Source organism: Lepus europaeus, chromosome 23 (genome assembly GCF_033115175.1).
Source record: "Lepus europaeus isolate LE1 chromosome 23, mLepTim1.pri, whole genome shotgun sequence".
Taxonomy (NCBI): domain Eukaryota; kingdom Metazoa; phylum Chordata; class Mammalia; order Lagomorpha; family Leporidae; genus Lepus; species Lepus europaeus.
The window spans coordinates 28065295-28086951 of NC_084849.1; the positions used below are offsets into that span (position 1 = coordinate 28065295).

At 50.8% G+C, this 21657-nt stretch overlaps 1 protein-coding gene across 3 annotated transcripts; it reads left to right on the forward strand.

Moving 5' to 3' along the window:
* Window positions 1–1152: 1152 nt before the first annotated feature.
* On the forward strand, window positions 1153–20661 carry LOC133752227 (zinc finger protein 74-like). Of its 3 annotated transcripts, XM_062182632.1 has the most exons (5): window positions 1436–1554; window positions 1855–1940; window positions 6072–6198; window positions 20151–20280; window positions 20399–20661. In XM_062182632.1, exons 1-4 carry the CDS (start codon window positions 1521–1523, stop codon window positions 20273–20275), a joined length of 372 nt encoding a protein of 123 aa, XP_062038616.1. In that variant the 5' UTR covers window positions 1436–1520; the 3' UTR covers window positions 20276–20280; window positions 20399–20661. The 3 variants fall into 3 exon arrangements, with proteins under 3 accessions (XP_062038615.1, XP_062038614.1, XP_062038616.1); XM_062182631.1 differs by lacking the exons at window positions 20151–20280; window positions 20399–20661 and adding an exon at window positions 11203–11427 and having other exon boundaries at window positions 1153–1554; XM_062182630.1 differs by lacking the exons at window positions 20151–20280; window positions 20399–20661 and adding an exon at window positions 10774–11184 and having other exon boundaries at window positions 1153–1554.
* The last annotated feature ends 996 nt before the right edge of the window (window positions 20662–21657 follow it).

Here is a 21657-nt window from a genome sequence, read left to right on the forward strand (position 1 = left end):
ATCCATCTCAAATTAATTTCTGTGTATATTATGAAATACAGGAATAAAACTTCTTGTTGAGAAAACTTTCCTGTTACCATAGAAACCCACTGGCACCTCGATGGGATATTAACTATATGTTGTGTGGTTCTTTTTCCAGACTGTATACTGCTCCCTTGATCTGTTTGTCTTAATGATGCCAACGGGACAGTAAGTTCCTTGATAAGATAGTACAAATCCTTTGACTTTTTCCTGCTTCCACATTTCCCCACAAGCAACCTAGCAACAGCGTTTTGCTTTTGCGGTTATATGCACCAGCCAGGGGGAAATTATTCACCAGCCAGGACAGACGTTCCCTGGGTTGGGGTGCAGACAAAGCAGGATGTCGTCCTAGAAGTCTCCCCAGATAACCAGGGGTGAAGAGTTCCTGTACAAGAGGCCTCTGGAAAAAAAAAAAATTATTTTGAGCAGAAAAGAGGGGTGGGGGGGGGTCCTTTTTCCCCCAACAATCACCAAACCAGGAGCTGGTGTGGTGAGCCTTCTGCCTGACAATACATGCCGGGGCCTGGTAGCGCCACTGGCAAGTGGTTGGCGCAGGGTAACCGGGCGCAGTAATCTCAGCCCGGTGTTAAGGCTGGGCCGCCACCACTCTCCCAGAGTCCGAGGGTGCGCTAAAGTCAGGGTCGCCTGCCCCGTCAGGGAGCAGACCTGACCACAGGCTCCTTCCCAAGGGGCTTGGGTGCCTCTGCAGTCCAGGCTCGCTAGGGTGAGGGACCCCGAGGGCGAGGGGCCTAGGCCTTTCCTGCAGAGATGTAGCTGGAGACCACCCGACTTCATCTGGAGATGTGGAGGAAGGGCAGGACAATTCTATAACATGGTCCTTCCCGGACCCGCTTCCCCCACGCCCTTAAACCACCACGCAATGCTCTCCGCCCGCCCCTGTGGAGCTACCTGGCCTCCCTCACCACAAGGAAGGCGGCGGGTGGCCCGGAACTACATTTCCCAGAAGGCTGTGCCACTCACCCGCCGGGCCAGGCCTCCACGGCCGCGCTGAGGTCCCGGCGCAGTCAACTACAGCCCGACGCCTGCGCGGCGCAAAGGCTCCCGGGAGGTGTAGTTCACGTCTGGCTTGCGCAGGCGCGTTGCCCCGCGCGGCCAGCGAGCTGCTCTTTGTGGAGGTTTCTGTCCTTTTGTGAAAGGCTGGTCAGCTCTCCCGGCCGTCAGTCCGTCCCGCTTCCTGTGTGTGGCCGAGTTTCCGCGCTCGCTGTCCCTGGGCGGAGGAACCCGAGGCCTGGCCCTTGCGCTGCAGCGCGGCTCGCCCCGCGGAATGTGACGGGGAAGAAGGGGCGTGTGTGCGAGGGGCCGGGGAGCGAGGCCGGGGCGGTGGGAGAGTGGGCGCCGGCGGGAGGCTCCGGGCGTGCGAGGGTGCAGCCGCGAGCGCGCGGCGACCCTGCGAGGCCGCCGACCCCGAGCCGGCCGCAGAAGCGGGACTCGCTCCTCTAGGGCTGCCCACCCCCTCGGGGCCGCCGCCCAGGGGCGCCATGGAGACCTCGGCCCTGGAGCCTGAGGAGACAGGTACAGCCTCTCTGTCAGCCCGTGGGTCTGAAGGTTGCATTTGAGAGCCGGACGGCTTCCCAGAGAAGGCCCCTGCTTTTTCATCGTGTGCAGTCACCTGTTCCACTTTCCCAAGCATGCGCGTGGGCGGGAGGGCACGGCAGTGACACAGAGACCAGAGACATAAACGCTGGTGTTGGTCAGACTGTCGTACACGGGAGCGCTGGCTGGTTCCCGTCTCCTCCCTGATTCCTGACTACCAGAAGGGGGTGCCCATCAGCACAACAGCCCACGCTTGACTCCTTTTTATTCCTTCCCCAGCTCTGTGCTCTCAGAACCCTGCCCTTCCCCTCAAAGAGAATCCAGAGGATGAATTGGGTTGGGGTCTCCTGGAAGCCAGGTCTGAGGTGAGTGGCTGTCATGTCTTCCTTCTTTACGACACAGTCCTTCCCCAGCCCTGGGTCTTCAGTCAGCCCCAGACCCTCACCTGGGAAGCAGCTGTGGGCTCTTCAGGAAGCGGAGAGCACCAGGAACAGCTCCAGTGGAAAAGTTCGGAGGCCACTCCCACCCAGTGCGCGCTGGAGATGAGCCCTTGTGAATCACTTCCGGCCCGAGTCAGCACAGGCTCTGGTCAGCTGCCAGGACCTACTTGGGCATGTGTGCTACACCGAAAGCATCAGCATGTCAGATCTCTCAATATCTCGTCCCCCGTCTCCTGAGCACCCTTCGCCTTTGGCCTTCTCTCCCGGCAGTCTCATTTACTCCTGCCTAGTTCAGGTGGTCTGGTCTCCCGGGACATTGCCAAGGTCTGTTCTGGCTTCTCTTCCGGTTCCGTGCCCACACCACATGGGATTCCCACACCCCTTGAGCGCTGTGCTCCTCTTCCTGGAGAATGAAGACACAGTGGACATGAGCTTCTCCTAGTGGGTTGGAGATACCCCAAGGAGGGCCTGCTTTGGTCACAGACCCTGTACTCCTCTTGCTCGCTCGCTCTCTCTCTTTCTCTCTCTCTCTCTCTCTCTCTCTCTCTCTCACACACACACACACACACACACTGAAGCTATGTAACCTCTCACACCCTCCAACCAGCATCATATTCCAATGGGTCAGGAGCTTTAGATTCCAGCTGACTGCTCTTTCCATCGGCCAACGGCGCCACCGTCATCCTGTCTGCCTCACTTACGCACGTGCTCTCAGCAGGTGGTCCCATCTCCACCTTCTCATGTCGCTGACAAACACTGGTTTCTTGTTTTTTTGTTTTGTTTTCTCTTTTTGTTGGGGGGGGGGTCTGGCTTATCGAACTACAGTTTATATACAACATAGATTCTCCAGTCTTTACACGATTTGGTGAGTTTTGACAAACACACACAGTTGTGTACGCAGCGCCATAACCATGATGGATAGAACATTGCCCTTCCCTGGAAAGTTCCCTCAGAAGCCCCTCAGCCTTCTCCCCCTGCCCCTTGGTAGCCGCTACAGTTTTGCCTTGTTAAGACTTTCATGCGGATTTCAGCACGCATTTCTTTTTTTTTTTTTTTTTTTTTTTTTTTTTTTTTTATCTTTTAAATTTTTTTTTTTAACTTTTATTTAATGAATATAAATTTCCAGTATACAGCTTATGGATTACAATGGCTTCCCCTTCCCATAATTTCCCTCCCACCCGCAACCCTCCCCTCTCCCGCCCCCTCTCCCCTTCCATTCACATCAAGATTCATTTTCAATTCTATTTATATACAGAAGATCAATTTAGTATAAATACTTCAACAGTTTGCACCCACATGGAAACACAAAGTGAAACATACTGTTTGAGTACTAGTTATAGCATTAAATCAAAATGTACAGTACATTAAGGACAGAGATCCCACATCAGGAGCAAGCGCACAGTGGCTCCTGTTGTTGACCCAACAAATTGACACTCTAGTTTATGGCGCCAGTAACCACCCTAGGCTGTCGTCATGAGTTGCCAAGGCTATGGAAGCCTTCCAAGTTCCCCGACTCTGATCATATTTAGACAAGGTCATAAAAGACAGGTTGAGGATAGTAACCAATGATCCTAAGAGTGGCCTTAACCAGGTCTGAACAATTATACAGCATTAAGTGGGGAAGAGGACCATCAGTACACACAGGTTGGGAGTAGAGCCATTGGTGGTAGAGTAGAGGTTATGATTACAAAGGAATGAGGCCCAAGTGCACTAGACAGGGTCTAGAACGAAGGACAGAGTCATTATTAGAGGAGCTAAGAAAGGTGCTGTCTAAGCTACAAGTAATATTTCTGATTGAGAGGCAAATAGAACCTGATAGAAGGGGCTTGATAATAATCTGTTGGGCTTTAGGCCTTGTAAGTTAAGAGGCCCAGACCTATCTATCTCTTCACATGGGGTATATCCTAAGGGAGGTGTGAACCTCCTAGGGGAAGGCACTCTGTTGACTTTCATTACTTGGCTGGCCTGGGAGGAGAGCTGGCCAGGTAAAGGCAGGTGGCATCTCTAACAAGAAATTTACAGTTCTGCCTGCAATGTTCAGCACGCATTTCGTTTCTGACTTGTTTGAGTTCGCACCATGCTTCGAGTTCATCCGTGTTGCTGCATGGCTCAGTAGGTTACTCCACCTTTGTAACGCTCAGGTTTATTTGGATCTGTTCACAGAGGCTGCCGTAACAAAGTCCCATAGACAATGGAAATGCATTTTCCCATGGTCCCGGAGGTACAAGTCTGGGACGAAGGTGTCAGCAGAGTAGGTTTCTTGAAGACCGCCCTTCTTGGCTTTTAAATGGCTGTCTTTGCACTGTGTCTTCACATGGTCTTTTTTTCACATGGCTCTGTGCCCGAATCTCCTCATGAGGACACCAGTGATATTGGCACAGGGCCCACCCTAATGCGTTTATTCTAATTCAATTACCTGCTTAAAGAGCCTGTGTCCAAAACAGTCCAGTACTCAGGGCTCAGGACTTGCACATGTACATTGGGGGCACTACACAATTCAGTCCATAACACCATCATGAAACTACTCTACAGTTTGCTTATCCTTGCACCAGCCGGTTGACATGTAGGTTGATTATATTGGTCAGTTTTTCACTACTACACGTAAGTACCTTTATAAAGATTTGTTAGGCCTCATGGTTCTGGAGGTTCATAGTCCAAGATCAGGCGGCCCCCACTGGTTCAGCTGATGGCCTTGGAGTCCCAAGGTGATGCAGATCATCGAAGAGTCAGAGAGTGCGCAGCTGTCTGTGCCTGTGTCTCATGAGACTGCCCTAACGACTGATCCAATCCAGTCACCTCCCAAAGGGCCCAGCTCTCAACTCCAGAACTGGAGCAAGTTCTCACCCTCCTAGTGCCATTGACTTACAACATGGGGGTTTAAACTTCCATGTGCTCAGGAGTCCTGCTAGAAATGTTTCCGCCTTGCGGCGCCGGCACACCGGGTTCTAGTCCCGGTCGGGGCACCGATCCTGTCCCGGTTGCCCCTCTTCCAGGCCAGCTCTCTGCTGTGGCCAGGGAGTGCAGTGGAGGATGGCCCAAGTGCTTGGGCCCTGCACCCCATGGGAGACCAGGAGAAGCACCTGGCTCCTGCCATCGGATCAGCGCACTGCGTCGGCCGCAGCGCGCTACCGCGGCGGCCATTGGAGGGTGAACCAACGGCAAAAGGAAGACCTTTCTCTCTGTCTCTCTCTCTCTCACTGTCCACTCTGCCTGTCAAAAAAAAAAAAAAAAAAAAGAAATGTTTGAGCGCACTCAACCTGTGTTTTCAGTTCTCATCAGAAAACACCTAGGAGTACAATGACTGAGTCATAACAGTTAATATTTGTCAATTTTATTGATCTTTTCAAAGAATCATCTTTTGGCTTATTTGATTTTTTTTTTTTCGTTACTTCTTGGCCTTCTGTTTCATTGATGTCTGGTCCTTGTTATTGTCTTCCTTTATATACTTTGGTTTCTTCAGGTTGAAACTCAGATATTGACACTGTTTTTCTTCTTTCACGTAGCATTCCGTGCTGTACATGTCTAAGTACTGCGTTAGCCACATCCCACACATTTCATTATGTTGGAGCAGGGCGAGTGGGAGGTGTGAGGAAGGAGTAGAGGCTGGTCAGGTGAGAACACCTAGTGGCTTCTCACTGCGGGCCCCCTGAGACCCAGAACTTGCCGATAACATAATGGTTTTGAGTCTGGGTTTGAATCCTGTGGCCACAGTCAGCTCACAGTAGAGCTGCTGGGTTCTTTGTACTATTCTTTCATGTTTTCTAAGTTTGCAATTCTTGATCCCGCCCAGGACCTGTCACAGCAGCCATAGGCAGGCTGGACAGGTGCCAGGGTACCTCAGCATCCATTCAGCCTAACTCTGCCAGCGCACAAAGCTGGACCAGGGAGTGGGGACGTGCCACTTCTCTGCACCCCACGCCTCCTGGGCCCGCAGTCCCATCCTGCTCAGTGTCTGCCATACAACCTTCCTCCCCTGGGAGAAGTGCTGCTGAAGTGAACTCTCTTGGAACTGTGGCCACTCCTGACCTGAGCAAGTGAGCAGCTCTGTCATTTCAGGAATCGGTGACCTTCAAGGACGTGGCCGTGGACTTCACCCAGGAGGAGTGGAGTCAGCTGGATTCCCCTCAGCGAGCCCTGTACCGGGACGTGATGCTGGAGAACTACCAGAACCTTCTCGCCCTTGGTAAGATGCTCCCCCTAGGGCTGAGTGCTCTTGGCTTTCTCCCACCAAACACCCTCTCAGTGTCAGCCCTGGTGCCAGACACAGCAGTGACTCACCACCTTGGGCTTGCGCCTCGGCCACTCCAGCAGTCCCCACGGCGCCATCTCGCTGGGAGCTGTGACTGGGGAACATAGGAGGACGGTTGGTCGGGAGGCAGGTGGGGATGAGAGGACTTGGGGCTCAGCCCACACAGAGATGCACTCAGGTAATGAAGGCAGGGTGTCCCTTTCTGTTGTTTCTGTAACTTGGCCTTTAAAACAAATTAAAAACAAACAAACAAGTAAAACCACTGGAATCTCTTCGTACAATATTTTGGCCTCTCTCAGATGCCAGCTAAGAAACATTTTGTAGCTGCTTGTTTTCAGACAAGATCCTGATCTTCTGTCACGATAAAGTCACCACTGGGGATGAGTGAACTCAGGGCTGTGGTTGGGATGAGCTAGCCTGGGGCTGATGTTGTTACTGGGGGAGAGTCCACTACTGAGGAGAATCACTACAGGGGATGGTTCCCAGCTGGGGCAACAGCCACTCATGATAGGACAGTGAGTGCGGGACACACCCCCGAGGTCACATCCCATCACCCCAGGTTGAGAATCCCCAATCTGAAAGCACTCTGAACATCGACACAGTGCACAAATGGGATATTCCACACCTGACCTCACGTGATGGGTCACGGTCAGAGCTCAGGTGCACTAGAAATAACGTGTAAGGCTTATGGCAGGCAGACTGTAGAGGAAATGCAAGTAAATTTTGTGTTTACACTTGGGTCCTATTAGGCTTCAGGATTTCAGGGTTCAAAGAAGGAACTCAGATAATCAGGCAAGCCAGGAAAGACTTTATTCCAGGAGGGACAGAATCGTAGATAAGAGGAGTTGGGGCTCAGCCCACCTGGATAGCAGGTGTGGCTTAACCCCAGGTGTCGTTGCACCAGGCACTGCCTATTTTGTGTAGCTTGTTGGGGGAGGAGTCTGGTTCAGTGTGGAGACCCGTATCTGCTGCAGTAAGGTGGGTCTGAAGGTTCGGAAGATGACCCCCTTTGACAGTTGTTTATCGAAGATGACAATTTACAATGCATGGTCTTACCAGCTTAGCAGTCCTGGGCAAAGGGCTATACAAGCTGGTGCCAAGCCAGCAGATTCTCGGGCATAAAACTCCACCATGTCACTTTCAGGGTTATTTTATTTATGCCTAGTTCTATCAGATTTGAAGTTAACTATTTGTGTCCCAGGGCCTAGCAAGTCCTAACAGGTCCTATCCCCAAGATGTCTCATTATGTATATGCAAATATTCACAAATCCAAAAACCCTCTGAAATCTGAGTTACTTCTAGTCCCAAGCATTGTGACAACCATGATTGAGAGTATAGGCAGACTGGACTCCCATGGGTCTTTGGGTCACACAAGATATCATATGACAGCTGAGCGAGGGGATGCTGGCAGTAGTCCTTACTGGCCTGTCACTGTGTAGCCTTCCAGACCACACAGCTGAGGGAGGAGGTGCACGCCTGAGGTCATCCTGTGTTTCTGTGCTGTGGAGTAGCTGGGCTTAGGTGAGCTGGAATTCTCGCAGCCCTGCAATGGAACGTTTCTCTAACTGTTGGTTTGATATGCCCACCTTTCCAGGATGGGCCTGTCTCATCCAGGACCAAGGTGGATGCTAGGACCACTCCCTCAAATTTGCTTATCTGCTTAAGGTACCATCCCCTACCTCATAAAAGAGGCTGAGAATGGGAACAAGTTCTCTTTCCACCACAGCCCACACCTGGAGGTACTGCTCTTTTTCTCTTTCATGGGCAACCCTCCGGCCCACTCATGATGGTGTTTCCTCTTTTGGGATGGCCCACACTCTCATGTGAATGTATGTTTTCTTCTTCTTTTCCCCAAAAGACTTTTATTTAAGGAATACAAACTTCATGCCTTTTTTTTTTTTTTACAGGCAGAGTTAGACAGTGAGAGAGACAGAGAGAGAGAGTTATAGACAGTGAGAGAGAGACAGAGAGAAAGGTCTTCCTTCTGTTGGTTCATTCACCTAATGGCTGCCACGGCTGGTGCTGCGCCAATCCGAAGCCAGGAGCCGGGTACCTCCTCCCAGTCTCCCATGCAGGTGCAGGGACCCAGGCACTTGGGCCATCCTCCACTGCCTTTCCAGGCCACAGCAGAGAGCTGGACTGGAAGAGCAGCAACTGGGACTAGAACCCCAACCGGGACTAGAACTCGGGGTGCCAGTGCTGCAGGCGGAGGATTAGCCAAGTGAGCCATGGCGCTGGCCATAAACTTCATGCATTTCATACAACTTCAGGATTATAGTGATTCTTCCCACCATACCCGCCCTCCCATCCACATTCCCACCCCTCTTCCTCCCTCCCCCATTCCCAGTCCCATTTTCCACTAAGATCCATTTTCAATTAAATTTACCCACAGAAGACCAATTCTGTACTAAGTAAAGAGTTCAACAATTTGCACGAGAAAAAAAAAAAAGCAACCTGTTCCTCAACAGTCGAGACAAAGGCTGTTCAAGGTCACTGCATCTGGAAGTTAATTTCACTTTCTTTTAGAAACATAATTAACTTTAAAGAAGCACGCAAGAATGACACATCTTTTGTGAGCTCTTAGACATAACTATAACTTATGAGACATGAGAATATACTTCACTTAATACATTAAAAAAAGGTAAGTCCTTGAGAACAAGTTTTATCATTAATCAAGGAAGCACCTAAGAAACGAAGCAATGCAGTTGGACACTTAAGCGTAACTAAAACTGATGAGACATAAGAATATCCTCCACTTAATACACTAAAATGAAAAAAATCCTTGAGAACAAGTTTTACTATTAACTCTCATAATACAACTCTTTGGTGACAGAGGTCCTGCATGGGAAGTTAGTGCACAGTGACTCCTGTTAATTTAACAATTAACACTTTTATGTATGATATCAGTGATCACCTGAGGCTCTTGACATGAGCTGCCTTGGCTATGGAAGCCTTTTGAATCCACAAACTCCATCAGTATTTAGACAAGGCCATAAGCAAAGTGGACATTCTCTGCTCCCTTCAGAGAAAAGTATCTCGTTCTCTGATGACTTCTTTCCATTGAGGTCTTACATAGCGTGGTCCTTCATGTTGGATATTTTTTGCCAGAGTCTTGGCTTTCCATGCCTAAAATGCTCTCATGGGCTTTTCAGCCAGACCAGAATGCCTTAAGGTCTGATTCTGAGGTCAGAGTGCTACTTTAAGCAATTGTTATTCTATGAGTCTGCAGTATGGACTGCTTCCCATGTTGGAGCAGTGAATGTATGTTTTCTAATTGTAAAATAAATCCTTCTCTCACTTGTGCTGTTTGTATACACACACACACACACATATGGATGCTTTGAATTCTTATTTCTGTGGGCGTGCGGACCTCAAAAAGAAATTAAGAACTCAGGCCCACATCATCTGTGTCACACATAATATATTACATGTCAGTCATGAGAGGGGCAGGCATACTCCTGGGTCCCATTATATTACCATATCTGTGATGTCATAAGCCAGCCAGGAGGAGGGACACAGATCTAACTCTGACCATGTCTGTATATCCCATGAAACAACATGGCAGCTGAGAGGGACTCAGACTGAATCACTCTTTCCAAGAGAGCCACTAGGCTTGGGGGAGAGCTGTACTCCTGACTCAGTCTCGGTGGCACTTTTAGCTGCTTGTTGTGAAGGTCCAATTGAGATGCCAGGCAAGCTGCTAAGGGGCTGCCTATTGGTGCTCCAGGGGCTGGCACCTTGGCACATGGGGTGAGGACGCTGGATGGGGAAGGGCTTGGAGACCACAAGCTGCAGTGTAGGGTTTGGCAAGTAAAGACAGGAGTGGGGCAGATCGTCCCTGGAGCTTGTTCTTCAGATGGTCAGGAAGGCAGATCTTGCTGCGTTCTTTCCAGAAGGGGCCAGACTGCCAGTGACCCAGGGGAAGCTGTAGGAATGCAGTCTTTGTCAGAGTTGCAAACTGCAATGGGGGACGCCCTCCTGCACCCACTTTGCTGCATCCCAGACACTGCCTTAGCCCTTGCTCTAACAAATCTGTAGACCAGGCCCTTCCTTTAGGAAACTCACCTTTTCCATCTCCTTTTCTTGTTAGTAAAACTCGTAAGTAAAGCTTTCCTCTGGGCAACTCCCACTTGAGGCTGATTATTAAATACCCCTTGAGCCAGCTAAGAAGACTGGCCACAGTCTGGGCTCGCCTTCTCTGTTGGGGCTGGACTGGACACTCCATGCCAAGCCTTGTTCTCCCAGGACTCAAGTTTCTCTGCTGGGAGCGTCAGCCTGTGGGGGTGGGACTTGCCCCGTCAGAAAGAAGATGCCTGTGTAGGTATAAAACAAGTGTAACCCAAGCCACTTTATTATGCGTTCTTTAATATTTATTTCTTTTGATATTAAAATACGTCAGACTAAAACAGTTTTTGGAGTCCCAGGCCCTGAGTCTGTGTCTTGACTTCTCTTTGTCTCTGTCTTTCCCATCTCTCGCTGCCTTTGTGACTCTGGCTCTCTCTGTGGCAGGGCAGCCCTTGTGCTGGGGGACACAGACCCAGACAGATGCCTGCTCCTCTCCAAGTCATCCTTTGGAGCCTTCCACAGCTCAGGAAACCTTCTCACTGGGACCCCAAGTGTCTTCCCTTGTCTCTTCTGACTCCAAGACCCGAGTGCGTCCTGCAAGACCCAGGCGCCAGGGGGCGTCCTCTGCTGGTGGGGAGGGCCCTGCCCTGGGGCTTGAGATGCTGTCTGGATGGGCCAAACGGAAAGAGAAGCCCATTCCACGTGAGCACAGTGTGTGTGGGAGGTGCTGATCATTTTAGCTCCTTCTTGCTGGTTACTGCCTTGTTCACATTTGTCTCTACGCCTCAAGTTTCTGTGCACTGCCCTTCTAGACACTGAGATCTAGGACAGACATGAATGAGAATGTCCTCAATTCACCATGTGTTTCCCCAGGGAATGGAAGCTATCACCAAAGTAGGGATTGCCAAGAAGCTGCCTTACTTGGTGCCTGGAAACTGGTCTCTGTAAGCACACAAAGAGTGTTGGAAAGCACTACACAGAGATCTAAGGGAGACAGCAGCGGCAGCAGCTACTGAAGAGAGGCACCTTATCACGTGTTTCCCTACTGAATGGAACCATTTACAAAACTAGGAACCCCGGGTGGGAGGAAGTTATGGGGGGGGGGGAAGCCATTGTAATCCATAAGCTGTACTTTGGAAATTTATATTTATTAAATAAAAGCTTTAAAAACAAAACAAAACAAAAAAACTAGGAACCCTGTCAACCCCAGTGCCTTCTGTTAAAAGTTTGTCTGCATAGGGCCAGCACTGCAAGGTGTTGCATCACCTGTGATATCAACATCCCATACCGCATCGTCAGGTCAGGGTCTTGCTGCCCTGCTTCCAACCCAGCTCCCTGCCGATGCATCTGGGAGGCAGCAGAAGACGGCCCCCTCACTACCCATGTGGGAGACCTGGCTGGAGTTCCTGCCTCCTGGCTTTTGCCTGGTCCAGCCCCAGCTGTCGTAGCCATCTGGGGAATGAACCAGTGGATGAAAGATCTCTTTCTGTTTCTCCCTCTCTCTGTCACTTTTTTTTTTACTTATTTTTTTTTTATTTGATAGGTAGAGTTACAGACAGTGAGAGAGAGACAGAGAGAAAGGTCTTCCTTCTGTTGGTTCACTCCTCCAATGGCTGCTACGGCCAGTGCTACGCTGATCAAAGCCATGAGCCGGGTGCTTCTTCCCGGTCTCCCATGCGGGTGCAGGGACCCAAGCACTTGGGCCATCCTCCACCGCCTTCCCGGGCCACAGCAGTCTCTCTATCACTCTTAATAAATCTTTGTGAAACAGGAAACATTTATCTCTTCCTTGTTTCTTAGAGTCTACCACTTATCAAGGCTAAATAGGCAAGGTGCAGACAAACTGTTTAAGAGATGCTACCTGCGACACCTTGCACCTCAGAGCTCCTGGGTTTCAGTCCAGCCTCCATGACTGATGTTACCTTCCTGCTAATTTGCACCCTGAGAGGCCATACGTGATAGCAAGTAGTTGGGCTCCTGCAACCCGCGTGGAGACATGAACTGAGCTCCTTGATCCTGGCTTTGGCCTGGCCCAGTCCTAGATTTCTGTGGTCATTTGGGGAGTGAACCAGATAGGGGATGGGAGAACTCATTCTCTTTCTCTCAATCTTTCAAATAAATAAAAAATGAAGATTTAAAAAGAATTTGCAACCTTAAAGGAGGCAAGAAACATGGAGTAATAAAGAATATTTAGGGCAGGGGCCGGCGCTGTGGCACAGCAGGTTAATGCCTGGGTCTGAAGCGCCGGCATCCCATATGGGCACCAGTTCAAGATCCGGCTGCTCCACTTCCAATTCAGCTCTCTGCTATGGTATGGGTTAGCAGTAGAAGATGGCCCAAGTCCTTGGGCCCCCGCACCTGCATGGGAGACCCAGAAGAAGCTCCTGGCTCCTGGTTTTGGATCAGCGCAGCTCTGGCCATTGTGGCCAATTGGGGGAATGAACCAACGGATGGAAGACCTTTCTCTCTCTCTCTCTCTACCTCTCTTCTCTCTGTGTAACTCTGATTTTCAAATAAATAAATCTTTTTAAAAAAGGAATATTTAGGGCAAATAGAAAACAAATGGCAGTAAGGTTATAGACTCAAACCTACTTACAATAATAACTACATTAAACATGAATGTACTGAAACGATCACCTGAATGACAAAGATTATCAGTAAACTCTAAGAAGCTATAGAAGACTTCAGAAAGTAAAGGGATCAGCAGGAAAGCTCACGGACGGGAATGGAGAGCGCAGGGCTGAGGTCACTGAGCAGGAACGACCAGCACACGGCCTCTCACCACAAAAGTCCCCCATCTCTCACATGCAGAGGCTCGGCTACAGCCGCAGGAACGGGCTGGGGATTGCACAGTAAAGGGCAGACACGCTAAGCTGCCCCTCGTCCCCGCAGGCAGCCACTGCAGCCAAACGGCCCCCTGAGGTCAGGAAGGTGGGAGACAAGGCCAGGTGAGGCAGACAAGGACACGTCCAGCAAAGCAAGTTAAAAACAGGGCAGGGGGTGGTATTCTCAATGAGACGAGAAAACATGAACCAGGCGTCGGACCCTCATCTGGAAACAGTCACCCTGGGTGCAGGCGGAGACTGGACTGGAAGAGGAAGCTGCTGTCTGCTGCAACTGAAGAACAGGGGGAGCTGGCACCAGGCAGTGCTTACTGGCAGGAGAGGCAGGTGTCAGATGGCAGCTCTTGGGGGTGGGACCTATGGGTACAGCTTAGTGACTGGGGCCGGCTGAGACAGAGAGGGTCAAGGGTGAGTCCCAAGTCTGAGTTACAGCCTGGCGGTAGCGCCCCTCACAGACACGGGCAGCACAGGAGTGGGAGGTCTGGACAAAGAGGAGAGGACAGCTCCTGAAGGCTCTAGTCTCTGGCTGAGGCCGCTGGGACCTTCCCCATGTCTGTCAGTTGATGTACTTAAGGTGAGGGGAAGACCCTGGAGATGAATCCGAGTGCCATCAGAAACATCTGCTGGATGTGCAGCCACAGGATGCAGGAGAGGACCAAGCTGCAGGGAGCTGAAGCAGCCTCAGCGCAACTCGTGCAGAATCCAAAGACGGAGGGGCCGTGAAGGCGGCAGGCGGCACAGGAACCCCGGCAGAGACCCGGTCTCCAAGAGAGGGTGGCCTGTGAGCCCAAGTGCGCCACGGAAGACCAGATCTGCAATGCCCCTGCATAGCCACAGGCTTTGGGAGAGTGGTGGCAACACGGGCACGAGGTGGAAAGGAGGTCTCCAGTCCAGGAGCTGCACGTGGAGGCAATGTGGAGATCAGAGGCTAAGGCTTGCTGCTGTTGGAGGGAACTCACCGATTCATACTCACAGAGAGGCATCAAAGTACAGAAGGTGGCAGATGAAACCAAGGGGCAAGGCTTCCCTGATGGCAGGGAAGGGTGGGAAGCAGACTACAAATACGAGGAGGGGCCCTTAACTGTGGCAGAAGGGAAGGAGGGAACACCTGGTGTGGACAGAGTTAGGAATGTCAGCACAGGGCAGAACTTCGGATGTCTCAGAACATCTGTGTAAACTCTTGGTCAGCTCTGAGCTCTTCATTTCTAAGATCTGCTAAGCCCAATGTGAGGCCAAGTAACTCAGTCAACAGCAGAATCAGGATACGAAACCATCTAGCCCAAGAAGTCAGCCCGAGGCATAAACACATCTCTGTATTTCTCTCTTCCTGCCCTGCCCCTGCCCTGGAGTCCACGCACACAACTGCCCACCTGAAATCCCTCCTTGGAGAATGGGCAGCGCGACGGGTCCTGTGCAAATCTCACCTCTGATTCTCACAACACCATCTATTGTGATGCCCTTTCTCCCTCCACAAAGCCACCCTGGAGTCCTTCCTGTCCATCAACTGCCACCTAAGCTTGTACCCAAGTTGCTGTGCCATGAACTCCACTACCCTAGACTTTTGTCACCCATGGACTTAAAGGTCAGCTCTTTCACTTGCTTGGACCTCTGCCCAGCTGTCCTTCCATCTGGGGTGTTGCCTCAGCTTCCCTTCTGAATCACAGCATCTGCATTCCCTAGCTTGTTTCCATCCCCCCCAACGTCCACTACTTCACACTATCAGGGCGACTGAGGTCTGTTGTCAGAGCGGGGATGCATTTCACCCACTGCTTCACCTCCAGTGCCAATCACCTTGTCGAGCACACAGTAGGGACTCGATCAATATTTACGCACAGCAGTACTTACTTTTAAGAGAAGGACAGGGAGATAAGGGGAGGGGAGGACTTTGCTAAAGAATGTGAGGAGCCTGCCTGTGTCAGCCCCCAAATGCAGAATGAGATCTCAGCCTTACCAAGATGACAACTTCGGCCTGACTCAGGCACGCTTCTGGCAGGCAGGGCTGTTCAGACATTCAGGACTGTTGTGAGAGGCCACATTCCCTCTTCCTGTTGAGACGTTCAGACTGAATGCAGGAAAACACTCAAGTCACGGACAGCATATTTGTCTACCCAGACAAGTTCCTGCGTCCAAACCTAACCGTCAATGGGATGGTAGTGTGAGGAGGGTCTTTAGGGGTCATCAGACTTAGCTCAGGTCCTGAGGGTGGGGCCCTCATGATGGGATAATGCTCTCACAGAGGAGGAGGAGACACAACCCATGAGTGATGACCCAGATTAGGGCTTGCACCTGAACCCTAATCCTGGCACTGACCCTGGACTTTCTAGGCTCCAGGAGGCCAAACTACTAAGACAGGATGGCAGGGAGGCACAGGTGCTCACCTGGGCTCGAGAGAGCAGCGGGCAGAGCGTCGGCTGAGGTTCAGTTCCACTGGAGACTCGGGGAATTGCCCACATTCTCTTTATTGTCTAACTGGTCCCGATGCCTACAGGAACAGCACAGAGCACACAGCAGCACCCCACTCGTGACTCCCATCTCACAGTCCCACCCACTCAGTCCAATAACATCTTCTAGGAGTAGCATGGATACAGATCCTTTTCTCCATGGCCCGAGCCTGTCAAATTTACATAATATGAGGCAGACGTGGGAAAAACACGGGGGCTGACAGGGTAAGATGTAGAAAGAATGTAACGACAATGACATCTAATCTACTATGGTGGGTCCAGGAAAACACAACTACAAGGGAAATACATTGGCCTGCTTCCAGTTTTTAACCACCACACACAGGGGGGCATCAAAGGGACAATGGAAAAATTCTCATCAGAATTCACAGCAGGAAAACAAACACGTTTTGCAAGAACATGGTGTAGAACCCCACTTCTCCCTCATGCAAGAATAACACTTTGTGTACGAGACCTCACGAGCACCAGTCTGGTTGCAGGAGTAGCGGCTGTCCTGCCAGCATGGGCTCCATGTTCCTGGTTCCAGCTGAGTCACAAAACAAACCAAAGGACTCCAAGGAACCCCTGTGAGATCCTCAAAGGGAAGCTCTGCTCTGAGGAGCCCTGCAAGTTCCTGCCTTGCTGTGGAGGAGGGGCTGGGGCTGTCGCTGCTCTGGGCTGTGCGCTGCTCACTGCCTGTTCATCCCACCCTTTTGACCCAAGTTTGAGTCCCACTGCTTTGTCACCCAGTGCCTCACCAAGGCAGTCTCCTCTCTGGTCTCAGTGTCAGGCTCTTTGTTAAGGTGGACCTAACGTCTTCCATCTGAATCCATATATTTGTGCCGTGACACCGATGATGTGAATGGTCTGTGTGAAAATGGAGAAAGTAAAACAGACTGGGGCACTTGTTTCCATTTTCCCAATTCCTTTTTTTTTTATTTAAAATTATATATTTATATAAATGGAACAAATTTCATGTATCTATACAGTACATAATGACAATTCCCACCCCATCCTTTCTCCCTCCCACCATTCCTCTTGCTTCCTTTCTTTTAATTTTTGTGATGATGTGATTTTTTTCTCTTTGAGAACAAGTTTTATCATTAATCGAAGAAGCACCTAAGGAAACAGGCAATGGAGCTGGACAGTTAGTTTTCTCTAAAACTTCTAAGACTTAGGAATATATGCCTCATACTTAATATGCTAATACACCATTAGTATACTAAGATGAAGCACATCTTCAAGAACAAGTTTTACTGTTCTCTCCCATGATACAAAACTTTGAGGACAGAGTTCCTGAATGAGAAGTTAGTGCACAGTGACTCCTGTCGTAATTAACTCTCTTACGTATGATGTCCGTGATCTCCCAAGGCTCTTGACATGAGCTGCCTAGGCTATGGAAGCCTTCTGAATCCACAAAGTCCTTCAATATTTAGACAAGTCCATATGCAAAGTAGAAGTTTTCTCCTCTCTTCAGAGAAAAGTACATTGTTCTTTGATGACCATTTCTTTTCACTGGGGTCTCACCCACTGAAGTCCTTCATGTAGAGCATATTTGCCACAGAGTCTTGGCTTTCCATGCCTGGAATGCTCTTGTGGGCTTTTCAGTAAGACCAGAATGCCTTAAAGGCAGATTTTGAGGTCAGTGTGCTACTTTAAGCAATTGTCATTCTAGAAATCTTGCAGTAGGACTGCTTACCATGTTGGAGGTACACTCCTTTTTAATCCTATCATTATTATCAAACACTAAATCCTATGTGTATGATTGCTTTAACACTGAATCCTATCTATATGATCGCTTTAACACTTACAATGCTTTTTTACCACCCCACTTATGGAGATTTGGCACCCCATGGCAAGTTTTTAAAAACAACTTTTTTAAAGATTTATTTACCTGAAAGTCACAGTTATACAGAGACAGAAGGAGAGGCAGAGAAAGAGAAAGGTCTTCCATCCAGTGGTTCACTCCCCAGTTGGCCACAACGATGGCCAGGAGCCAGGAGCTTCTCCCAGGTCTCCCATGCAGATGCCGGAGCCCAAGGACTTAGGCCATCTTCCACTGCTTTTCCAGGCCACAGCAGAGGGCTGGATCCAAAGTGGAGCAGCTGGGACTCGAACTGGCACCCATATATGAAGCTGGCACTGCAGTCAGGGGCTTACCCACTGCAACACAGCGACGACCCCCAATGTTTTTAAGCTGTATCCTTAGAAGATAAGTCCACAGGAATGTATGCAGAGCTATACAGCTTTACACTTACAAGCCTCATATATTTCATGATTACAACTTAAGGAACATGGTGATTATTCCCACCCACATTACTACCCCCTTCCTCATCCCTCTCTTATTTCCACTCTAATTTTTTTTACTAAGATCTATTTTTAATTAACTTTATACACATACGATTAACTGTGTTAAATAAAAAGTTCAACAAATAGTATGAAAAGGCTGTCAAAATCATGGCTTCTCAAAGTGTCAGCTTCACTTCTACCGATTGCCTTTTAGGAGCTCTATTAGTTTTCACAAGACAGCGAGAACATATGGTATTTGTCTCTTTGGGACTGGCTTATTTCACGAAGTAAGAGGTTTTCTAGATTCATCCATTTAGCTGTAAAGGACAAGATTTCTTCTTTGTTTGTTTGTTGTTGTTTGTAATTACCACTGTGTAATAATCCATGATGTACGTATCCCATAAGTTCTATATCCAATCTTCATTCAACAGATATCTGGGTTGATTCCATGTCTTAGCTATCGTGAACTGCTCTCTGAGGACCCACATCCTAGACTGTATCCTGACCTAAGGTCAGGGTCAGCCTAGTGAGGGGAAATTGTGCCACCTCGAGCTCAGACTGACAGAGTTATGGGAAGCCCGGTCCAGGTCAATGGTGCCAGATCAGAATGAGGACAACAGGGCTGAGGACAGGAGGAAAAGCAAGTTTACTAATCCACTGGAGGATGAGGAGGAAGCAGACTCACTTCTCAGAAACTGCCCATGTCCCTGTGAGAGGGGTCTGGGGCTTTTAGGGGTGCAAGGGAGAGAAGAGACTAGGCCATGGAGGATGTGACTGACGGCAAACCCGGAGGAGACAGCACCATGCTGGTGAAGGGCGGCTTCTCTATCTCGGGCATCAGTGCAGCGTGAACAGCTTGCTGGTGGCTGGACTTATCATGGGGAGGGCAAAACAGGATATTCTGGACAACCAAGCAGCTCTAAAACCTTACTGCCCGGCAACGGAGAGGAGGCAAGGACCGTGCTGAGAGATGCCAGTGTTCATCACCAGGAGGCGGCTCACTTGGGGGAGACACAGGACCTATGCTTATTGTGCCCTTTGGTACACGGCCCCTTTGCATTCTGGTACACTCAATGCAATCCTCTGTGCTTGCTGACCAGGGAGGGAGGGACAACTTGGCAACTTCAGGTGACTTTCCCAAGCCCAGTCTCAGGAATTCCCGGGCAAGTACTACTTATCTGTTGAACTGAACAGACGCTCTAATTGGTCACAAGCCCAGAAGTAGCTTTTGCTAAGCAGCTACGAAAAGGAAAGAAAGATGGATTCAGTATGGTTCCAGCATCACAGGCCATTCTTCTCTTTGCTGTTTGGCTGGATTACTTTTCCCGGAGACACCATGGCCTGGTGTATGTGTCCCCGCCCCCTTGCACTGAAGGGGAGGGGCACAAACATGTCATAACAGACAAAGGATGACACATTAATGAGGGGCCCTGCTGTGGGCTATAAAAGCCAGAGCTGGGGGGGCCTAGCTCAGCTACTGCTTCTGCTTTAGAGCAGTAACGATCGAAAAATGACCAGAAAGCTTCCGCCCATTGGCCTAGGCCAACGCTGGCCTCAACCACCTCCTGTGCCTTTTCCCCAGCCTCAGCCTCCTTTAAAGCTCGCCCTGAAGCCTCACCCACCGCCCACGCCTCTCCGCCATCAACCTTGTCCGGCCCGCCTGCCTCCGCTTGCTCCTTCCATTGACGGCCTCGCAACAACTCTTGGGGCACAGCCGCCTTGCACCTTTCTCCGGCCCAGCCACCTCCCTCCCATAAACAGAGAGGGCTCTTCTCGCATCCCTGCCAACCGTGCCTACAAACCCTGCAAAGCCGATCCTTGCCGGGCACCCAGACCAACCACTCCTCGCTGCGCTTTCTACCCTCTTCATCCCTATCCGCCCACCGCCAGGGGCTCCACCCCCTTCTAAGCCCCCTCCCCCGCTGCCTGCCAACAAGCCTGCCATCCTCACCCACACCTGAGGATTCTCCAGGTCTCCCCCTGGAGAGATGGCAGCCTCGCAGCGACACAGCTCGGGGACCGTTGTGAACATTCTCTTGAGTTCCCGGTAGCCAGGCCTAGTGAGTATGGAGGGATCGAGAAGGCAGGAGGACGGCTACCTTTCAGCCTCCAGGATCACTCTACTCAGCTCCAGGAGGCCTCTCCCACGATCAGATCCTACTGATCTTACTCCCCTGTTTTGCTCCAGCCCCACCTTGGGATTGCTCCTCTGTGCTAACAGGGACTTACCACAATGTCACTTTCCCTACAGGTCATCGGCTGGCTCGCCTGCATGAGATGCCGCATCTGTGGTTTTGTTTTAAGCTGGTGTGTACGAGAAAGTGCAGCACTGAGCAGATAAGGGAGAACGAGGGACAAGCACCACCTCTGTACTGAGCAGGGTAAGCCCTGCTGTCTGTCCTGGGTTTAGGGAGCATGAATGATTGAACCCAGACATCCGTATTTTTACGAGATGTCCGGTCAGGTGAGGTGGTCATCAGGACCTTCTGTCTCCCACAGGATAGTAGCGGTGAAGACACGCCCTGAATGGCTGCAGATTTAAGGGACCTACAGACACCATGCAAGGGTGTACCTGCAGAAGGCATGGGAGCCATGGTGCAGACGGCCTGGGATGCTGCTGCTTGGAGCCAACAGAAGACCTGGGACTCGGGCAGATGCCAGAAGGACACAGGAGAGACCAATGAACCGACCTCTGCCCACACATCTGGGGCCCGCTACCCCACACGCTGTCAGATACTCATTTGTAATAAATACTGCTGAACAGGAACTTTAGCCTTGGTTGTAACTTTGTTTTTGAAATACTTGTATTCTGCAGGGAATTTCATGTTTGCTTCAGTCAAGGTGTCTTCCTCTGAAGTGAAAAGGTCCTTTTCAGGCCTGGGCTCCTGTCGGAGTCCTGAAAGTTTGGTGACTCCGTGCCTGGGGTGTCAGCCCTTTCTGCTTTCTCCCCCACCCAACTTCACATCCCAAGGTCACCGCAAGTCCCTAAATGCACCTGGGCCTCACATGGAGCCCCGGAACCACTCGTCAGTCACCACGGCGTGGCTCCTAGGAGTCCTAGACTCACCAGCTGAAAAGCCCGGTCCAGTCTGCCCCTCCCCTCTGGGGATGCTGCTGCTCAGAGCAGACCGACGGCTTGGGACGCGGGCCAGATGCAAGATGATTTATCCAGGGAGGGAGGGACAGAATCAGCCACTCATCTGCAGCAGCCTCTCCTCAAATGGGGTGCGGCTTGGAGAGAGGGACCTGGGGGAGACGGGGGAGGGCTCCAGGGGGAGTCCCACCACTGCCACATGAGAGACCACGTTCAACAGTGAGGGCTGCCGCTAGTGGGACTGGAGAAAACCACAGGTGACCCAAGACGTATCTCAAGATAATCTGTAGGGACACCTAAAGCTGCTCTTCACGTTCCAGCCACGTGCAAGAGCAGGACGATGGTGATGACATCGACTCCTGGTCTGGTGGGAATCTTAACACGGGCAGTCCTACAGCTTCACTCTGTGTCCACGTGTAGGGCCAGACTCCCAGGCAGGGATAAAAGACGGAAGCAACCTTGGCCCTCAGGGAGGGGAAAATGAGGAACTTGGGCAAGGGGCTGGGAGGCACGAGGAGGAAGGCTTGGAATGGAAGCCTGAGCTATGGGGAATCAGCCAGTCCAACCCCTTTTCTGTCCTCACGCACACGCATGGCGGGGCTCCGACCTGGTAAGACGGGCGAACAAATCACAGCGCAGACACTGCCATGCGTATGGAAGAAAC

Bases quoted from the DNA above. Each gene is read 5' to 3' on its own strand.
- LOC133752227 (XM_062182630.1), top strand. From the start codon at position 1,521: ATGGAGACCTCGGCCCTGGAGCCTGAGGAGACAG. The intron at 1,555-1,854 runs GTACAGCCTCTC...TTCCTTCCCCAG, and splicing joins CCTGGAGCCTGAGGAGACAG to CTCTGTGCTCTCAGAACCCT. The intron at 6,199-10,773 runs GTAAGATGCTCC...TCTCTGTGGCAG, and splicing joins CCAGAACCTTCTCGCCCTTG to GGCAGCCCTTGTGCTGGGGG.